The sequence below is a fragment of the Haliotis asinina genome, chromosome 11, assembly GCF_037392515.1.
Source record: "Haliotis asinina isolate JCU_RB_2024 chromosome 11, JCU_Hal_asi_v2, whole genome shotgun sequence".
NCBI classification, from domain to species: domain Eukaryota; kingdom Metazoa; phylum Mollusca; class Gastropoda; order Lepetellida; family Haliotidae; genus Haliotis; species Haliotis asinina.
The window spans coordinates 9,444,228-9,466,697 of NC_090290.1; the positions used below are offsets into that span (position 1 = coordinate 9,444,228).

The following is a 22,470-nucleotide window of genomic DNA, read 5'->3' on the forward strand; positions in this document are numbered from 1 at the left end:
GTGAGTTCAATTTTACGGTGTTTGTAGCAATATTCCAGCAATATCACGGCTGGGAAACCAGAAACAGGCTTCACACATTATACCTCTGTGGGGACTTGAACCCAGGTCTTCAGCATTACAAGCAATTAACCACTAGGCTACCCAACATCCCCTAATACCTAAGAGAACACTTAAGGCTAACATGTTCCAGTCACAGATTCAGCAATAGCAATAGTTGTATCAGTTACAACACGTCAGATCAGCTAGATTGGATACATCGAGGGACACAACTCTTTAATGCAAATTCCGGCACCTTAGCCACGGGGCATCCATCCTATGTTAAATAGATATTTTTAATCCACTTACTATAAAAAACATAGGATATTGTGACCTGTGGAGCTTAATGGTGGTGTTGTGATGGGCCAAGATGAGCTATCGTATTCTTCAGGGCGTATTTTAACTAAATCACCGGAAGGCGAAACATATATACAAGAAAAAACACAAAGTAATCTTAATCCCTGCATAGTGAGAGAGTGAGTGAGTTTAGTTTTACGTCGCACTCAGCAATATTCCAGCTATATGGCGACGGTCTGTAAATAATCGAGCCTGGACCAGACAATCCAGTGATCAACAACATGAGCATTGATCTGCGCAATTGGGAACCAATGACATGTGTCAACCAAGTCAGCTAGTCTGACCACCCAATTCCGTTAGTCACCTTTTATGGCAAACATGGGTTGCTGAAGGCCTATTCTACCCCGGGACCTTCACGGGTCTAATCCCTACATAGAACACAATGTCGAGAAACAAACAAATTAGAATTGAAGAGGTAAATAATCTTGTCTAGTGATGTTTGATTGCAAATATTGGTATATTTTCTCTTGCTTGTTCACACAAAGCAATGAAATGTTGTTTTCTTAACCCTTGAAAAAATAAATTGATCAAAACTGATAAGCCAACCGCCTCCTATATACGGCTTGTTTTGATCCTCAAATTATCTACAGTAATATACGGTAGGCTACCCTGTTGTAAACTTACATGTAGATCAAGAACATGTCCGTGGCTTTTAACACCCATAATCGTTAGATCATTCTGCGAGAGTTTCAGGAGGCGCCGTCCATTTATGTTATGCTGCAGGAATAGGTCAGCATACTGGACCAAGTCACGAGTGTGGTCTGTCAACAGAAACACACGTACAAAATGGACATCTGGATGTGTGCAGTACTTCATGTGTCGTTAGTTTGTATGTGTCGAATACCTGGACGTGTGGAGTACTTCATGTGTCAAATGTTTGTATGTGTCAAATACTTTGGTGTTTCAGTGAGTGAGTTTAGTTTTATGCTGCGCTCAGCAATATTCCAGCTATATGGTGGTGGTCTGTAAATAATCGAATCTGGACCAAACAATCCAGTGCGTAATTGGGAGTCAATGACATGTGTCATTCAAGACAGCGAGCCTGACAACCCGCTCCTGTTAGTTGCCTCTTACGACAAGCAGAGTCACCTTTAATGGCAACTATGGGTTGCTGAAGGCTTATTCTACCCCAAACCTTCACGGGTCCTTGGATGTTACAAATACTCAATGAGTCAAGAGTATGTGTTGAATACCTGGATATTTCAAATACTTTATGAGTCAAGCGTTTGAATGCGTCGAACACTGTGAGGTTTCAAATACTTGTATGAGTCAAATGTTTGTATGTGTTGAATATCTGATTATTTCAAATACTCAATGTGTCAAATGTATATGTCAAATGTATAATGGATGTTTGAAAAACGTGGATGAGTTAAATACATAGATCTGTCAGAGTGAGTGAGTTTAGTTTTACGCCACTTTTAGCAACATTCGAGCCACAACATGGTGGAGAACAGCAAGCAAAAATTTTCTTTGGCATGATGAGCGAATACTTTAACCACTACGCTACCCCACTGGCATTGGATCTGACAGATATGACAGTAAACTTTCCATAGATAAGACAAACATGTCAACATACCAGCTGATCCAAGCTGCATCACCCACTGATACTGGAATGGAGAAGTTGGAGAGTATTAGTGTTTATACTTTATTCAGAAATATTTCATAACCATGCTATTAGGAAAGAGTATTGGAGTCTGGAGGAGTCAAACCACTGCTGTTGCGTAAAGGATTAACACAACCAGACGGAGTGTGAAGTGATCATATTTTACACAATAAACTCATAAAGGATCATAGATAGCGAGATATAGATATAGGATATTTATATAGCGCACATATCCACGCACTAGTGCATGCTCAAGGCGCTGGTATTTTCCCCTCGATCACTGGATGTCAATCTCAACAGGACATCGTATTTCAATCTCAACTCCCTGGGGATCACACAACTCTTGCTGCCACTTGGTGCACCGAGTTTACTTAGGCGCTCTCTCATCCTAACGAGGTACCCATTCACAGCTGGGTGGACTGGGACACATAATCACAGTACTTTGTCTAAGTTCACTGCACGTTGCTGTACCAGCAACTGGGTGTTGTCATGTGTTCATGTGGTCATCTGGTCATATACCAACGGATTCGTGGGTTCTTTTAAGTGCACAGGGTTGTGTGCTGTACACTAGGGGTTGTGACAACACTGAAAGAGTCTGCACACAAAGTTGACTCCAAGGTTTTTACACCCGGTCACAGGTGGGCTGGATCCTGACACCTCAACCTCAATGGATCGCTAGCCTGGCGCCTTAGCCAGCTCGTCCACAATGCCCCCATATTTTCAGAAACAATCATTCATGCTTTTCATACTTCCCAGATTTTGTATACAAATCCGCATGCATCAGTATAACACGAAGCTATGCTCTCTCCTACCATCAATGTTTGTCAGAAGGATCAAGAGAACAACAAAAATGATCAATGAATGCTTATTTATTCTCAGCTCCCAGGGGAGTATGCCCCTCCTAGGTTAAATGGGGTGCATTGAAAAAGTAAGCAAGTTTGATTTTAAGCCACTTTTAGCATGTATTCAAGCAATATCACAATAGGGGACACCAGAAAACAGGCTTGATACATTGTACCTATGTTGGGAATCGAGTCCTCAGCATTGCGAGTGAACGCTATAACCAGTAACCTGCCCCACCCCCAGGAGTGGACAAAGGATGGAGTGTAAGGAGTAAACATGTGAGAAACTTACCACGTCTACTTCACGCCACGTGTTTACATCGTGTGTGTCCAGTTGCTGAAATACACATACATAGGTTACTGATTCAATCTAGAACAATATACAAAGACAACTACAGTCAGTCATAAATATTACAGATCACTGTGGCAGGATAAAGACATGGGTCTGACAAATCACTGGATGTCTGAGTATGTATCAATGATATGGGTACAATGACACAGAAGTCACTGAAGACATTGGTGTGTGTGTCTGTGTGCAAATGTGTGTGACTGTGTTTCTGTATGCATCTTCTTGAGTGCGTGTGACTGTGTCCTCCCAAGAAACATGTAGACGATTGAGTGAGTCTGTTTAGTTTCACACAGTTTTCAGCAATCTGCCAGCAATATCAGGGGACACTGGAAATGGGCTTCACACAAAGAGCCCATGTGGGGTCTTGTAAACGAGTCTTCGGTGTGACAAGCAAAATCCTTAACCACAAGCCTACTCCACTGCTGTCAAGGGGAAAAGCAATAACGATACTGGGGACATATTCTAGGTACTGGCGAAAAGCATGGGATTCCAGAAACTTGAAGCGACACAAAGTTTAGTTTTTAGGCCACTTTTAGCTTTCTTTCTTCTTATTGATACTAGAAGAAATTTGTGGCAATACCTCAAAAGTGAGTAAGTGAGTTCAGTTTTGCGATGCTTGCAGCAATATTCCAGCAATATCATGGTGGGGGACACCAGAAATGGGCATCACACATTTTCCTTTATGGGGAATCGAACTTGGGTCTTCGGTGTGATGAGGGATTGCTTTAACCACTAGGCTACCCCACCTCCCTAGGACTTAAAGGCCTTGATTGGGCCAGCAGTATACAGTGGAAACTGTTAAAACTGGCATCTATCCAATCCAGCAAGTCGTCAGCACCAGCATGAAATCTCAGTCCCATTCATGACTTGTACATTTATCATCAGCTCTACAATCCTGCATGTTATCTAAACTGGATTATTTCTTCGATCCTGATGAGTGCTGGTTTAGACAACTTCCACTGTATAACACTGTGTGAATCCTGTGAGGTTAGACTGACTACTGTGGAGTCTGCTTACGACAACTTTAAACTGCTGTTCCAGGTTCTTCTCTCGTTCCTTGATCTTCAGCTCCCGTTCCTTCAGCTCACGCTCCTTTACTCCCAGCTCAATCTCAGCTCGCTTCAGACGCTCCAGGGTTGTCTGTATCTCCTTCCTACAACAGCAGATACATAACTTGGGCTGGTACAAACATGAGACAAGTGGTGGTGCAGACATGTGACAGGGCTGGTAGAGACGTGACAAAGGGCAGTACAGACATGTGACAAGGGTCTGTACAAGGGCTGGTACAGATATGTGACAAGGGCCAGTACAGACATGTGACAAGGGCCAGTACAGACATGTGACAAGGGCCAGTACAAACATGTGACAAGGGATGGTACAGACATGTGACAGGCCTGGTACAGACATGTGACAAGGGCTGCTGGTACACACACATAATATGGACACCAAAAACTAGTGGAAGACTAAACAACTGAAATGCATTCACACACTTATGACAGTGGTAACAACCCTGGCAGTTCAAGGAATCTGTCCAAGAAAATCTGATCAGATTCCACTCATTCACAAACAGCTGCTTGTACTTACCTCCATATTTCCTTGTGTTCTAGGAAAGAGTTTGTTTGATTCGGTAAAGTTTCTAAAAGAATAAAAAGATAAACAATGTCATTATATAAATCTTGACACATTAGGGCTGCATGTTATTACCAGAATATTGCTGAAACACACAACTTTATGGATGACAACTTCTTGTTTATTGCATAGAGTGACATTTTGATGTAGATTCTTATGCTATTTACTATTTACAAGCCAATGCTGACTACAATTGTGATTGGGACAAAGAACTTTGGCAATGGGCCATTTACAGGATTAATAGCCATTTTCTGAAATTAGAAACTGACAGTGACCTTGTATCAAAAGTAAATTTCAAAATATTAACCTGCCATTTTCATTCTAATATTCTCAATCCCTGCTACAACCAAATGATGAGAAAAGTGTATGTACATAGTATGTTTTGACAAATAGTAGAATAACATTAAGAACAACATAATAGAAACATAACTGGTGCATAATTGGGAGAGGCCAGCTAAGGCCTAAGAACAAGAAATAAAACTGCTGATGAAGCAAATAACGATGGGGGTGGGGAGGTTATTCGCGACCACAAGATGACGCAGAGTCCTTTGACAGAGTCTATAGTTTGATCAGGTCTTCGCAATACACATGTGTGTTCAGTGGGACCCGGGAAGTCTGGACATATTTGTCCTTGCGTAAATCGTCCAGATAAATGAATATTCGCATAGTAGGATTTCTGAAATCAAAGCTCTAGGGTTGAAGCAGTAGCAAGTATACATGCATGGTTTAAAACCACTGCCAAAACTGCGCAGTCATTTTGCCACTTACAATTCACTCTGTGTCATTATTGGTCATTAATGGAGATTAGCAGACCTTGTCTCAGGACACAACACGTGGGACACTCGCACTTCACTTCACACAGTCAGTGGAGGATCACAGCTACATGCAGATAATCGAGTCAACTTTGTGTTGATTTAGCCAGTTGCTCTGTAAAATTTACTCCCCAGAAACAGAAACCGCATATCCGTTACAGACACACTTGGTTGTCTATGAGAACTGACCTGAAGGCAAGGTTTCCAGATATTTGGGATCCAGGTATCAGGGGACTCAATGTATCACAATAACACTGCAACAAAATGTGGGCTATGGCTGATAGTTGGGACACTGATATTTACCATCCTCGTTTAACCACACACAAACATCACATGCATGGACAAGAAACCAGGTAAAGCTGGGAACCCTCCACAACAATCAGACCCTGCCACCTAGGGTGGAAGTAGTCCACTATTTAGAGGGTTGGGTTACTAAACTCATGATGTCCTTACCATCCTGCAACATAGCATCAAGACGGGCAAGAATCTGTTTAAATGTTGGCCTCTTCTTCGGATCAAGTTCCCAGCAGTCTTTCATCAGCTGACCGAAACACGATGGACAAGTACTCGGCACCAGCAGTCTCTGAAAGGACAACACAGTCAGAAATAGATACTGTTTTAATCCACTATAACAGCTTCATCCCCACCCTTAGTATCTTAGTTCACTATCAGCCACCAGTGTGTACCAATCAGACTCATTAGCTTCTGTCAATTATCTACTGTAAGAACACCATAACGGCTGTTTTCACTCTCTCTCATCTGCTGTTTTTATTGTATATAAATGCATAAAATCATCACTATGGCTTTATGTGCATTACTAATATATATACCCTGTTTAACTGTTAGTTAGCATCCACCTGAAGAAGGGGCAAGGGACAGCCCAGAAATGTGTAAACAATAAACAAGTTGACATCCATAACATTTTGTCCTATATTAGATACTGTCCAGCTACTGAGTGAGTGAGTGAGTATGGTTTTACACGTCTTTTAGCAATATTCCAGCAATATCTCTGTGGAGGGCATCAGAAATAGGTTTTGCACATTGTACCCATGTGGGGAATCGAAACCAGGTCTTGAAGGCAACCACCAATTGCTTGCACCACTGGGCTACCTCACTGCCTGTCCAGCTGATGATTCAAGGAATGGCATTGAAAAATATCATTGCCTGATGCCTGGGTCAAGAGGAATTCTCTGGTTGGTCAAGTAAATATCCACATTAAACTTAATTGTGGTACAATAGTGCCAAACTACTGAAATGTCTTGATAGATATTTTGTTGAAATAAAAGTGCAATTGAACCAACTAACAACTGTTAGCTGTTCTGTTGCATATCATTGATAAAGATTATTTGCTGAAGAAATCAAATGTTTATTTATGGTCCAGAAAATTATTAGTTGGTAAAGTTGATTTTGAAAATTCCTGTGTCCAGTGGGGTTCAGAAGAAAAATTCAATTCATGCCCTTTGTATCAAATACAAGCCTTCGTAGAATTTGTCATCACCTCTTTCAACCTTCCCATCTCTGGCTGTGCAATGAATTATCTCATTTATTGACAGTAATTTGATTGGAGGGCTAATTTTCACCAACATGCAGTTAAAATGAAGGTTAAAAAGAAATAGGTACAGTCAACAAAGCATGCATAGTATACCCATGTAAACAAGTAAGGGAACACATGAAAGTATAAATGTTACTATATGTATTTCCACAGTTTCACCCACAGTGCAATGCATACCTTGTGAAAAAACCTGGAAAAGAAAAAAGTAACACTTACACTTTCATGTGTTCCCTTACTTGTTTCCATGAGTATAGCTACATGTTTACATTTGTGATCCAACTGCTGTCTAGTTACCTCCCCTTTCTCTACCACCAGCCAGGCCACCTGGAAACCTTCGATTCCTTTAAATGGCACTTCATGAGTCAACAGCTCCCATAGCACCTATAGAAACAACAAACAAATAGCAAGAATGAAAAAATGAACACAAAGTCATCAATATCCCTAGCAATGGTAGAATACTCTTCATGAATATGTCAGCTACTTATGACTATATCAAATGTTACATTGTTCTTCACACTGAAACTTTACACATGTAAACTCTTCATATACCAGCATGTCTGTGTCAATAGACAGCCCGAGTGCTTCAAACTTGTTGCCATGGAAATGTGAAAAAATATTTCATTATTCAATATAAAAGTACTAAAATGCAACAGTTCACAAACAGACTTATCTATGTGACACTTTTGGTGAAGAACCATTGAATGGTTTAAGAGTTCTGCTGCAGAAAAGTGAGTGAGTGAGTGTGGTTTTACACCACTTTTAGCAATATTGCAGCAAATATAATGGCGAAGGACACAGGAAATGTGCCCCAGAAAAGATCAATTTGCACAGATGGATGGAGTACACAGTAACCCTCCCCCTGCAAAATGTGTTGCAGTGGATAAAAATATTAGCAACAAGTGACACCATTCCAGGCTATGAGAGTGAAGTGTATGATCCAACCTTCTTTCAGTATGGTGAGATAATCCAGTAGGGTGAGACACTTCAGTATGGTGAGATAATCCAGTAGGGTGAGATTTTTCAGTATGGTGAGATAATCCAGTAGGGTGAGACACTTCAATATGGTGAGATAATTAAGTAAACAATGAGTGAGTTTAGTTTTACGCCATACTCAGCAATATTCCAGCTATATGGCGGCGATCTGTAAATGTTCGAGTCTGGACCAGACAATCAAGTGATCAACAACATGAGCATCAATCTGCGTGCGCAATTGGGAACAGATGACATGTGCTAACCAAGTCAGAGAGCTTGACCACCCAATCCCATTTACTGCTACTTACGACAAGCATAGTTGCCTTTTATGGCAAAGCTTGCATTCCTGAAGACATATACCACCCCGGATCTTCATGGGTCAGATAATTAAGTAGGGTGAGACACTTCAGTAAGGTAGGATACTTTCATTAGGGTGAGACACTTGAGTAGGGTGAGATACTTCAGCAAGGTGAGAGACTTCAATAAGATGAAATAAATCAGTAGGATGAGAGATTTCAGCATGGTGAGATAATTAAATAGGGTTAGACTCTTCAGTAAGGTGATGCATTCAGTAGGGTGAGAGACTTCAGCAAGGCGAGATAATTCCGTAGGGTGAGATTCTTCAGCAATGTGAGATATTTTCCATGGGGTGAGGCACTTCAGCAAGGTGAGATAATTTGTTACGGTGGAAAACATCAGCAAGGTGAGAAAATTCAGTAGGGTGAGATACTTCAGCAATGTGAGATACTTTCCGTGGGAAGAGGCACTTCAGCAAGGTGAGATAATTTGTTAGGGTGGAAAACATCAGCAAGGTGAGAAAATTCAGTAGGGTGAGATACTTCAGCAATGTGAGATACTTTGCGTAGGGTGAGGCACTTAAGCGAGGTGAGATAATTCAGCAAGGTGAGATAATTCACTGAGATGAGATATATCTACTGAGGAGTGATACTTTTAGAAAGCTGAAGAAAGATGAGAATCTTTCAGAAGGGTAAGATACTTTCAGAAAGTGGAGATCCTTCCAGAAGGGTGAGGCAGTTTAGCAAAGTGAGATACTTTCAGCAGGGTGAGATATTTTACTTTTGGGGTGATATTTTGTTTCTTTATTACACTGTTTAATGTCAGATTTGGTGATGACAGAATGTGAAACAGAAGAAACCAGACTTTGACCATCCATGTCATAAAACCAGTCAACTTCCCATTGTACTCAACTTGTTGAAGATTTGTGTATATTCTGTCCACCACTGCTTGCCTTATTTATCACCTGCATAATGTTTATATTTTTTTAATAACCAGGGCAAGCATTATGAACAGCAGGTCTTCAGTGGTGGGCCGAATAACTGAAATAATCGAAGATTGGTTGCAGTGACTAAGTGACCAAGCAATCGATTGTGTTTTCTCATAATCAAACACAAACATTTTGTGAACACTTGTTTGCATCAACAATATTTTTCACAAGGTTGGTTTTGTCTGTGTCATTAAATTAACATTTCAAAAGCACTACTAGCTCTTTCCAAGTCATGACAGAATTTATCCTCAAGACTCCAGGAATCTTATGCTCCAAACATACTAGTAACACATTAAAGGTGTGAAATTTGCAAGTGCATTTTGTGCAATTTGAAAAAACAAAAACATATCGCATGAACAAACATAACAGTAAAATGTGATACAGGACACGAATCAATTATTTTTGATGACTGATCAGCTGCAATGAACCAATCATCAATCATGAGATTCTAATCAATTCCCAACACTACAAGACTTACCACACCGTAGGACCAAGTATCACAGGATTCCGACACAGGCTGACTTTGAATCACCTAGAGAAAAAAATGAACACCTTATGGGTTATCTGGCAGCATCTAAACAATGAAGTGTGGACCAGACAACTCAGTGACTGACAGCATGAAAAAGTAAACAACACCAATGGTTTTGCGAAAATAACTTCTGATGATAGACAAGATTTTGTACATCACCTACACATTATGTATATATCAACAGGAGTTCAAATTTTGCTTAATAGCCCCTTGCCACAGGGTAAGTGACTTTAAGAAAGTAACTTGTCCTGGGTCTAGATTTTTCAAGCTCTCTTAGCGCTAAGATAGTCGTAAGTTAATGTTAATGTATGGTACATACGACTGTCTTAGCGCTAACACAGCTTTGAAAATCTGGACCCTGACTAATTTTCCACTTGCCCTGATTTAATGAGACAATCATGAAGATGAAATTATGAAAGAATACATCAGTATGGTATTTGATGTTAATGTTTAGTGGACTATTTATCGAAAAGTGATAAACAGCAAAGAAAGACTATATTATCATTGTGAAATTTAATGGCCACATTTTCAACAGATGTGAAATGAAATCCAAGTTTATTTGCAATTTGAAACCATAAGTGAAAATTATCTAGTAGTCCACAGACAAGAAAGATATGATTATTTGATTTCCCAAAATGAAAGCTGACATGTACCGGGCATCGGGTGATGAGATTTTTGAACCTATGTATCAAATTATAACGGCATGTAACAAATATCTCCTGATCATCTAAATCTTATCAGTTATAACATCTCCCTTGTTTGAGAATAACCCACCTCTGGCGCCATCCATGGAAATGTCCCCGCCAGAGACATCCTAGTGGTACTGCCAATGAACTTGGAAGCACCGAAATCACACAGCTGAAAAACAGAAACATATGTTCCAATGAAAACAATACTTGCATATTTTGTGTTAAATACTTAAGCCCCCAAATGGTTTTCAAAATGATGCTAGTGTCATCATGGTAGTGAATCACACCTCTAAATATGTACTACTCAGTGGAATTAGAGAACACCTGATTCATTTATAAAGCTCAAGAGTCATGCTAGTCTCTCACTGTCTCAACAAGGAAAATAACTCTTGTGTAACTTTGATTCATGGATACAAGAAAAGTGTGGCAAAAATCATAATTTAAATGCATGATTTCATTTTATATATTCACTGATTACTTCATTCTCTGATTTAGCAAATTGCAATTGCCTAATATTCCACTCATGAATGAAACACTTGTTTACCAAAGTCATTTGCAATCACTGCCCATTCGTGTGCACATAAATGTGATGTCACCTTGTTTTATGGATTTAGTTGGTTGCAAAAAATGCTATGTACGACAGCCCATTGCATGAAGTATTGACACAAGGAAATACAACACTGATATGTGAGAAGGTTGGTGTTAACAGTATCTATTTACTTGACATTTGGTGAAAAAAAAATTGGTATTACTTGCTTTAGTGATCTTGGGCTATTTGTCTCTCTGGTGGACACATTATAACTGGGGGACTTCCCTGTAATGCATAGATTTGGAATGTTGTACACTGTTTGCGCATCCAAAGGTGTGTTTTGTGGAGACATATGAGATATAATTTTCAAGATAGTATGATAATTACCGTGATCCCTGAATCAAGGTCATACACAAATGTAGGTTATGGTTAAGGGTATGGTTCTGTAATGATACAAAATCATTTCAGCCACTATATCTGTCCCCTGATTCACTCAGATGCCCAGGACAACCAGCGGTTAAGTGTCTGCGTACAGTCTCTAACCCTGATTCTACAAAGGGTTCAGGTGCGGTAAGGCACTCTCATGGCCGTTGAGACTAATCCACGAAAGACAGACGTGACTCCAGAGGCAGCAGCTGGCGGTTGTTTGGTAAGGTTGAAGGTAAGAAGCAGCAGAAGACGGTTGTTTGGTAAGGTTAAAGTTAAGAGGCAACCATAGCCACCACATGATTAATATCATTTTCTTGAATATATATCATATAAACTTACCTTACAAGACCAGTCCTCTGATATGACAACTGAAAGGGGAACGATAATATTCGTTTAGCACAGGTGAATTGGGGTTTAATGTAAAACTTCACTAATATTTCGCTCATATGACAACATGCATGCATGTGTATGTGTGGCTGTACTAACCCATACTTAAACTGGTTTTATAGTGCTAGCTTAATGAGATACCATGCTGCATGAATAGAGTGAGTGAGTGAGTGAGTGAGTGAGTGTAGTTTTACGCCACACTCAGCAATATTCCAGCTATATGGTGGCAGTCTGTAAATAATCAAGTCTGGACCAGACAATCCAGTGATCAACAACATGAGCATCGATCTGTGCAATTGGGAACCAATGACATGTGCCACCCGACTCAGCGAGCCTGACCACCCGATCCCATTAGTCACCTCTTACGACAAGCATAGTCACCTGTTACGGCAAGCATGGGTTGCTGAAGGCCTATTCTATCCCGGGACCCTCATAGGTCTAAGCATGAATGCCCAACTCAGACACTTTATACTGACTCTGCCAACCAGTCCTTGTATACAATAATGCCGACAGCTAGGAAGGGACAAACAAGTACCACATATAAATCTGTTAAGAGGGTGGAGTGCAGGGAAAGGGAAGCCAGGGGTTCGAGAAGCACGAACCGACAATGCTGTTGATTCATTAACTTATACTGCACAGTCTCTATCCTTCCTCGCACATCTGGCAGTCCTTTTCTTTGCACTCATCCCTCTTAATTAAAAGTGAAATGTGTCCATGTTTTAATAATAGTTTGTTAAACAATATTTTTAGTTGCAGAGCTTAAATTCTGCAATAAACTCACAGATATGGTCTGATGTTTAGACTATTCCTTTGATATTGTTACTTTCTCCCAGATGGGGGCTTTTACCCCTAGTTCTCCTTCATCTGACTTCCTTAAGGCTTCAACAATCACTTATCACAGTAACAACTTCATCCCCGCCTTGATTATCTTATCTCAACCTTTGTATACTGTAAACTATCAGTCGCCCTATTGTACATCCACTGGCTCCTATCGCCTACCCACTTAATCCGCTGTAATAACACCGTATCGTCTTCCATATATTTCATTCTCTTATATCTTATAATCTGCTGTTTATTGTATATACATGCTTAAAATCATCACCGTGGCTTCATGTACATTACTTGTATATATATCCTGTATAACTGCCAGTTAGTATCCATCTCACAAAAGGGCAAGGAATAGTCCAGAAAAGTTGGGTAAACAATAAAGAAGAAGTTGTCATCCACAACATTTTGTCCTATTTCTGAATACCAACCTCTACAAAAGAACCTATTCCATCAGTATGTACATAAAACACTTAGTAAACTTTAACATATGTGATATATGTTCTTAGACTTTCTCAATAACCTACAGATATACTTTATTATTAAAGTTGAAGATACTGCTGTGTAATATTCTTACGGCAATATTACACTAGTGTAATTCCGCTTGGCGTATGACGTCAAAATGGTCCAAACTTGTGACGTCACAATGCTAATGTTGCTGTCGCATTTTTACCAGACCTTGCATGACTCGCGGAAAGCTGAGAGTCCTCACACTGTAGGCAATTTTGCCGCAGTTTCTGTCAATTCATGTTGGCGAGTAATAAACAGAATACTAAACTTGCTTCCATGAAATACCATTTTTATTAAACTTGCTAAAGATTTCGTATCAAACTCGCTTTTCGCTTGTTTGATACCAAATCATAAAAATGGTATTACACAAATGGGCCATTTAGTATCCTCTATTTATGGTTGAGTCCCACCACAGCTTTGAATACACACTTCTGAGTAAGGAGCATCCTTCAGCAATACATGTTATCATATGATATTTGTTTGTAGACTTTCTTGTTATTGTATAGATTCTATTACTTAATACTTTATTAATAGTTGTGTCCATCTCAGATTGGAACCCACACTTTCACAGTAAGGAACTTGAGCCAGCAATCCCTGGATATCTGTTCTTAGACTTTCTTGTTATTCTGTTACTTAACACTTTATCATAGTTGAGTCCAATCTCAGATTTGAGCCCACACTTTCACAATAAGGAACTTAGGTGAGCAGTCTAACCCTCTCAACCACTAGATTTCACAATAATTAAGTCTGACAAGTGGTGGTCTTTAATTACTGGTTCCATGGCTGGTGCCATGAATACACCATCCTGGCTGTTAGGATTTATAGTGGAAATTACATTGGCTGAATGTGATCTGGTAAGTAAGGAACTGACATACCATTCTTGGACTTGAGGTCTCGATGAATCACCTTGACTGGAGCTTCACAATGTAAATAGTGCATCCCTGAAATAACACAGCATGATGAAGGCAGACAACCGGCAACAGTTGAGCAGTTGAACTGGATATCTGCCCTATACAAATACTAATACTAGCATAATAATGTACAATACTTCAGATAAAGGCACAATTTCACACTTTTTTGACAATATTGTGGCCTACATAATATATATTGGGGCATATGCACTCAGTTAAGCTTCCTATTGATGCAACAAAAGACTTATTATCCCTTATGACTTGTCTGAAACCTTGAGGCAATCAACTTCTAAACTGAAAGCACTTGTTATATGTAAAACATGGCTCAGTAATTGAAAAGTGTTGTTGTCATTAGCTGTACTAGTTTCAATCACAAGCTGTGTGTATGTTTTTGCGCCAGACATTAGCATCATTTTGTCAGTGACAGACTTCTGTGTCTAATGGAGGTACAGAATATTCGTAAAGAGTGCTTCAAGGTGCATAACTCTATGGCGTTCACATGAAATAATGTCTGGCAGGTCGAAAGCGTGAGAGTCTACTTAATGCAATGCTGCACTAATTCAATAATTCATTCTAATTCATTTCTAATTCGATATTGTTCTCTAAATATGTACTTTTCTGAATAAAATTGATATTTTATACTTAGTCTCAGTTGATGAAATACCTGCTAAATAAACACGCAATAATCACAAATTTGACAAATTATGATGCATATACATAAGCCAAATAACGCATACAACGTAAATTTAGTTAAAGGACCAAAATAATTGAAAAACCCCAGGTGCCTCCAGGCGCCCTCTTCAGGTGATAGGGAGAGAGTGACAAGCATGGTCAGTCTGCTGACCATTTGCGCAGTAAAGGGAGGCTACTAGTGGGTGAGTGTATTTTACGTACGCTTCCTTTAGAAGGGAACTTCAAGGGATTTCAAGTATTCTACTACCTTCGCCAGGGAAGAGGAGATAAGCAATTAAGCATGAGTCAGGATAAGAAAAACTACTAATTTTTAAAAATAACATGCATGGTAGCTACCCTGAGGGGCGATAGTTAGCATTATTCAAAGAAATGCATCATAATTTTTAGAAAAGTGTGGTATGAAATAGTGCCTTTAACATGTGGTCATATAGTACGCAGACACTTAGAGAGCAGTAAAGCAAGATTTATCTAGGATTCAAGACAGAGTGGAAACTGTTGCATACTGTTGAAGAAACTTACATTTCTTTACATGAGCCTCATACTTTTTTTTCTATTTTGTAATACTTTGAGGTATTGCCAAATTCAACTAAAAATTTGTACTGCCATTTGCAACACACATAGGGTGGAAAGTTATTGCAGGTCTAAATATATCACTGCAAAGTTTAGGCAAATAAGCTGTTTTCACAAGAAAGCTACTGTACATGGTTGACATGTGCTGGAAGAATGGTGTATTTACTATTGGAACAATTCCTATCTTTGCTGGTCGACTTGCTCATACAGCAGAGATGCCAAGCCTGAACTTCATGGAAGTGGTGTGATGCCAGGCCTGAAAGCCAGACCAGAGCACTGAAGGTGCAAGTTGGGGGTGAGCCCAGGCTATGACATGTGGGCTATTGATGTCTATTCGTTTCCCTATCCATCATCAATAACATGCAATATACACTATCGAGATCAAGAAGACCACATGCTATGCTTCTGAATGCATTTACCAGTGTTGGCTCAAATAAATCACCTGTGACTTATGAAATAACATACCATAAAATTATGATACACATTAAATACACATTATATACATTAAAAACCTGATTTTAAAAAAGACGAATTGGAGAGCGGATTTTGTTCTTGAAAGTGTTCCAAAATCGGAGCGGTTGGCATGTGTGATGCATGGATGTATTTTCAGCTGTTCATTTGCCAATATTCAGCTTCTTGTCCACAGCAAATGATGGAAAAACTCCCAATCTGAGTCTAAGACTTTCACATTTTTCATCATTTAAAAAACATCAAAATAATCAAAGTTTGAACAATATCACTTGATGAGAGAATTACCCACCTCAGTGTTTACATGGGAGGTGTTAAGAGATCCGCCCACCTCAATGTTTACATGGGAGGTAGTGACTCCGTGAGACAATATTTATATGAGAAGTGATGAGAGACACACCCACTTCGATGTTTACATGGGGTGTGATGAGAGACTCACCCACCTCAATGTCTACATAGGAGGTGATGAGACACCCCCCACCACCTCAGTGTTTTACATGGGAAATGATGGAAGACACCACCACCTCAATGTTTAAACGGGAGGTGGTGAGAGACTCAGTGAGACAATGTTTATATGAGAGGTGATGAGAGATCCACCCACCACAGTGTTTACACAGGAGATGATGGGAGACCAACCCACTTCGATGTCAACATGGGAGATGATGGGAGACAGTACCACCTCAATGATTACACAGGAGGTGATGAGAGACCCACCCAACTCTATGGTTACACCAGAAGTGATGACAGACTCACCCAACTCAATGTTTACATGGGAGGTGATGAGAGACACCACCACCTCAATGTTTACTTAGGAGGTGATGAGAGACCCACCCAACTCAATGTTTACATGGGAGGTGATGACAGACCACCCATTTTGATGTCTCCATTGAAATCTGTAACTTACCTGTGGCAATTTCCTTGGCCCAGGTGAGAATCTGTTGAAAATCCAGCTGATTTTCCGGGTTAGTGAGGTAGGCATAGAGGGAACCATTGGGTGCGTATTCTGAGAAGATACAAAATATCACAGATGAACTGGCATAAAAAAGCACTTGCTCAAACACTAACAATCTCTTCTTATGGTCAACACTTTTGAGAACAAACACAGAGGGTTATCAGGGTTATTCAGTACAGGAATTTCAGGGAAAACTGCCTTTGGCTATTTTCATTTCAATGATGAAAAATTTAATATTCTGTATTTTTCAGTATCCCCAACATCTTCAACAAGTTACATACAAACATTTTCAAGCATTTTTGATTTGGAAATATCACTACCCTCATTTTCAGCAAAACTAAACTTCTCATCATAAAGAATACCAAATCAACAAACAACACCGTTTCACCAGTTTTGCAATTCTCATCTACAAATGTCACCTCAATAACCCCAGCATCTTCAGCAATACTTAACTGGCCCACGATCGGTTAGCACAAAGGACTCATCTTGACTAGCACTGCAGGTAAATATGGTAACTCACCAGTAACAAGGCACACATTGGGGTCTGTAGTGACAGCGCCGTAAAACTGGATGATGTTCCGATGACTTACAACACTCAGAACCTGGGCCTGAAACAAGTATGGTTCTGTTAATATGAGTGAGCGAGTTAATTGAGCTTTACGCCTCATTCAGCAATATTCCAGCTATATGGCAGCGGTCTGCAAATAATCGAGTCTGGACCAGACAATCCAGTTATCAACAACATGAGCATTGATCTGCACCATTAGAAACCGATGACATGTGTCAACCAAGTCACTGAGCCTGACCAATCCCATTAGTCGCCTCTTACAACAAGCATAGTCGCCTTTTATGGCAAGCATGGGTTGCTGAAGGCCCACTCTACCCTGGACTTTCACGTGTCTCTGTTAAGATGAAACCAGAAGACATGGTCATCTGTATTCCAGCCAAAGTATTCTGTTTGTATCGGGTTTTAAACTTCACCATGAAATTAATGCCCCATAAACATAACCACATTTGGTTATCCTATCTATAACAGTTACTGAAAGAAAATTTTGTCAGGTCGGTGCTCATCTGATCCTTGTTTGCCAGAAGGAATAATATGTTCTGTAGTAACAAGTTTGAGACCTACCTCCTTCTCGAGCATGAGGAGTCTCTTGACAGCCACAATCATGTTCTGCGACTTCCACAGCGCCCGGTACACGCTGCCAAATGTACCACCGCCACATCGCTCATAGAACACAAGGTCCTCGATGTCTATCTCACAAAATGTTGCTGCCATCTTTAGTTGAATATGGTGTCAGTTCAACCCCTAAACAAAATATGTGACAACTAACAATCTGAGTTTAAGAGATTAATTTAGAAATATACACAAGAAATTACTGAATGATATCTTCTGAGAAATAATACGGTTACATATTGAGGAGGAAAAAGGTGTCAGCCTTAAGGACCTACAAAAACAAAAACTGTAGGTTCGAGTGGTTTTCAGTCAACTTTGAACCTAAGTAGTTAGTACCAACATTAATTTTGAAAGCTAAGGATAATCACAGCAGGAGCTCCTGAAACTTATTTCACACAATGAAACTAGCTGGTGAATCAAACCCAGGCATTCCATGAGATGTATGAACACTTGACACGATACTACCCGTTCCCTACCAATAACCTGACACTATAATGAGGAAGCTTCAGATGGCCCAATAAACATGCTGATAGTCTGTATGACAAAATTACCTGCCTCTTAATTTCCACAAAAAAATACCCAATATGATTTTAATTGTTTGATCAGCATTCTGGAAGTTGGTGAGTCAATAATAGAACTATGACTTTATGGATAACAATTTTGTGTTTACTGCAACGATGTTTTGGTGTGGATTATAATCATACAGTTTTCATGCTTAAAGTGACTACAAAGAGGCACTGAGAAATATACATCAGTGTTAGATTTGGGTGAAATTTTGAGTGGGTCCAAATTGATGAAAATAATGTTTCTGGACCCCCTCCAATGTTAAATAGATGGGCAGATGTAAACTAGATGGGGGCCTCACTGAATTTGATGAGTCAAAACACTCCTAAACCCTTTCTTGAGCCAACACTGATATATATACATATATATACATAGTATGTTAGGGTCACTGAACAGTTAACGGTACATCATTGATGAATATGGCACGGAGGTTGGTCAACTGGTTAGTTGGTTGTTGTTTCACGTGGCACTCAACTGCATTCCAGGGAGCAAACAGCATGAGCATCTTTCTATGCAAATGGGATACAATGACGTGTCAACCAAGTCAGCGAGCCTCTGGGGACAAGCATGGGTTACTGAAGATCAACTTCAACCAGGATTTTCACAGGTCCAGTAATGGAGGCCAGTATGATGTTGTTTAATAGCTCATGTTGCTGACTTACTGCTCAGTCACACTGAATCAGTTGCTGGTACTGGTACTACTAATATGAATCTGGGTACAGCATTTTCTTGTATTGAGATGTATCAAAGGTGTTGATAAAACAACAACCAAACTGCAGAACAGTACCTGTATCCTAAATTATCCTAAATCCTAAATTAAAGATAGGGCCATGATAAAACACCGAGCAATTTGGGAAAATGTTTAAACGTGGAACGGAACCATCATTAGGTACTGTTCCGTGTCATGATACTGGTGAGGGAACGTATAGACCTGTACATATAGACTGGTGTACGTTGTGCGACCCCATTCAGATCTCGTTAGATATTTCACTTCGTTTTGACTGAGTTTGCAACTTGCGATTCAGCGCACATTTAGAAATTTTGTAAACAAATGTAACAGTCTGAAAATCACTCTTTGAAATTCGGCGTGTGAATTATTGCGCTCATGATATGTATACACAACACATGTAGCGTGTTAGGAGAAACACCTGAAACGACGGCGGATCTTTGCAATAAAACCATTTCGATCTAAATAACAAGTTACATTTTATACGCCTTTTTATCGATCAATTTCAAAACAAGCACATTCTCGAAAAGTTAAAAGCAATCCAACATACACGTGTATAATGTTTGCACATACATTTCACCACTTGGGATTTCCAGCTCCCCTACCTGACGAATGTGCGACTATACTTCAATTACGGATATCTTGTCCGGGCGTGTCGATGCACTAAGACGAAACCATTGACGTCACGTGTCGCGTTGTGCCTAGGGGAAACGTACGTACAATCCTACTTGAGAACCAGCCCACTGTCTTCAAATTACACGTTACTCCTACCTTCCAAAAGTTATTAAATATCAACAAATGAAGTCAAATAAAAGAGCAAAATACTGGTAATTAAGCAAGACTGAGTTTCATGGAATCGATTTCGCTATGTAACCCTGGATGCTCAAGGGAAGGTAACTTGTAAGTGTAGGCAAATGTTATTGTCTGGTTATAGCCTAGAAACTAAACTAAACTAAACTAAACTAAACTAAACTAAACTAAACTAAACTAAACTAAATGAAGGAATGGGCGGGTCATTCACTCATTCGTTCAGTCGTTCATTCACTCATGCAGTGTTCTGATGTTCATTCATCACTTACCTATACTGCACAAACCATCTCGTATAAAACACTGCTACACATCGTTTGTAATGGTGGACGCCACACATCGTTTGTAATGGTGGACAAGTCCTTTTTGACAAACGGAAAAGAAATAATATTTGTGAACAAAAAATGTCACTTAAACAGCAACATCTATGAAAACATCATTTCAGACACTGAGTTTTAAAATTGTGATTGTCCGCTGAATAACGTGAAGATGTCTGTGATAATCCCTTTGACTTTTGATAAAATGGGGCGGTGAGATAGCCTAGTGGTAAAAGCGCTAACTTGTCAGGCCTACGACCCGAGTTCGTTTCCTCACATGGGCATAATTTGTGAATTTCATTTCTGGTGTTCCCCGACGTGATGTTGCTTGCATTGTAAAAGCGGACTGAAAGTAAACTCACTCACTCACTCAGTGCTGATGACGGCAGCGCAGTGGTTGGTTATAACACAGCGCTAGCACTATATCAATGGCTCAACTTGGTTAAGTCACTTTGGTGTTCCTGATGCAGGTGTGGACAAAATAAACTGAAATCGTTCCCTTATGTCACTGTACCGGAAGCAAACTAAACCGGCATCTCAGCAAAATGTCATCGATTTCTGAACGACAAAACAAGGACTGAAGGTCAAGCGAAAACGTCATCTCATGTTTATTCAACGGCAAGTCGTAGTATTCATATTTCATTCACTTCGTTGAGTTCGCGCACACAAACAGTGAAATCAAGATCCATCTGCATCATGCATGCATTCAGGCATAAATTGCAGGTTTGCATGGCAATCGTTAAAGTGTTTTCTGAACAAAGCAGCAACGGCTATATTAACGAGACATCAACGACAACAAGCCAATGGATATCTACATAATGACCAGCGACGTTTCTTTTGCTTTTCAATATATAATAATTCAGGGCCAAAGGTTGCCTTATTACACTCTACATGGCTGTAGAGCGAACTGTGTTTCTTAACTAAAGACACTTTATAACAAACATATTATTTCGTGCAAGTCTCGGTTACGTCCGCGTTGAGAGGATACTGACAATGGTGTCGTAACATACTTACGCAAAATACAATGTCTCATATGAAAGCAAATGAATGAGAAATGAGCAGTTGGTTGACAGAGATTTATCAGTTGTGAACCAGACATATTGTTCAGTGGACAGAAGAGAAAAAATCAGCCCATGAGTGTATCACAGCCGAGATTCTGTTAAAATGAATTTGAGAAATTCGACTGGGAGGCTTTGTTTGGTTTGTCAGCCAAGTGACACACACTGCAAAATTCAGCCTCAATATGTCACAAATTAGGCCAAAGAAAATGAAACGGAACTGCATGGTGACACACTTTTTCTCACCCACGTGACTAGCTTTCTGCCGAAGCACCCACGTGACTAGCCTTGCGCCCACGCTGTTCTGTAGGCAAAACCAGTGAATGCATAGTGATTCTATCTTTTAGAGATGCAAGGCAAGATCAGCGGGCAGTAAAAGTCCGTCTGTTGGAGGAAAATTTATATATTTTAGAAAACATTTAAACTATCAATTAATACCTTAGAGACTTTGTAAGTCTGCAATGTGATCAGCAAAATGGTTTCACGTGCCAAACTCAAATATGTTTTCGATAAGAATGTATTATAGCGTAATAATATGTATTATGATCATACTTCTCATCATTTGGTTGTAGTCAATTCTAGGTTGATAACGGTGTACGAATCGGTCTATGCAATAATCAAAAAGTTATCATCCATAAAATTGTATGTTTCATTTTTTGACTCACCAACCTCTAGAATGTCGTTCAGACAATGCAGTATATGGCAATGTTAACGTTAAACAGTCGTGCATGTGATGTTCACATAAAACCCCATTTCATTACGTAAGACTTTATGGATGATGAACGTCTCTTTTGACAATGGAGACGTTTCGGTATAGATTCTTATTTCAGTTTTGGTACACTAGTTTATAGACAAGAGAAGACAATGAGATAACAATATCTAGGGTACGAT

General features: G+C 39.7%; 1 protein-coding gene across 1 annotated transcript in view; it reads right to left on the minus strand.

Annotated features, from left to right (window-relative positions):
- The window catches only part of LOC137256489 (mitogen-activated protein kinase kinase kinase zak-1-like), a 31,582-nt gene extending 11,560 nt beyond the window's left edge, over nt 1-20,022 (minus strand). Inside the window, exons 1-15 of the mRNA XM_067794326.1 lie at nt 19,971-20,022; nt 18,059-18,238; nt 17,450-17,537; nt 16,882-16,980; nt 14,211-14,276; nt 11,953-11,981; nt 10,741-10,824; nt 9,916-9,969; nt 7,475-7,561; nt 6,082-6,211; nt 4,772-4,823; nt 4,205-4,340; nt 3,131-3,175; nt 1,970-2,000; nt 1,018-1,154 (exon numbers count right to left, since the gene is read on the minus strand). Of these exons, the coding sequence (XP_067650427.1) occupies nt 1,018-1,154; nt 1,970-2,000; nt 3,131-3,175; nt 4,205-4,340; nt 4,772-4,823; nt 6,082-6,211; nt 7,475-7,561; nt 9,916-9,969; nt 10,741-10,824; nt 11,953-11,981; nt 14,211-14,276; nt 16,882-16,980; nt 17,450-17,537; nt 18,059-18,208 (1,188 nt within the window). The 5' untranslated portion in view covers nt 18,209-18,238; nt 19,971-20,022. The remainder of the gene's footprint in view (nt 1-1,017; nt 1,155-1,969; nt 2,001-3,130; nt 3,176-4,204; nt 4,341-4,771; nt 4,824-6,081; nt 6,212-7,474; nt 7,562-9,915; nt 9,970-10,740; nt 10,825-11,952; nt 11,982-14,210; nt 14,277-16,881; nt 16,981-17,449; nt 17,538-18,058; nt 18,239-19,970) is intronic.
- Between the last annotated feature and the right edge of the window lie 2,448 nt (nt 20,023-22,470).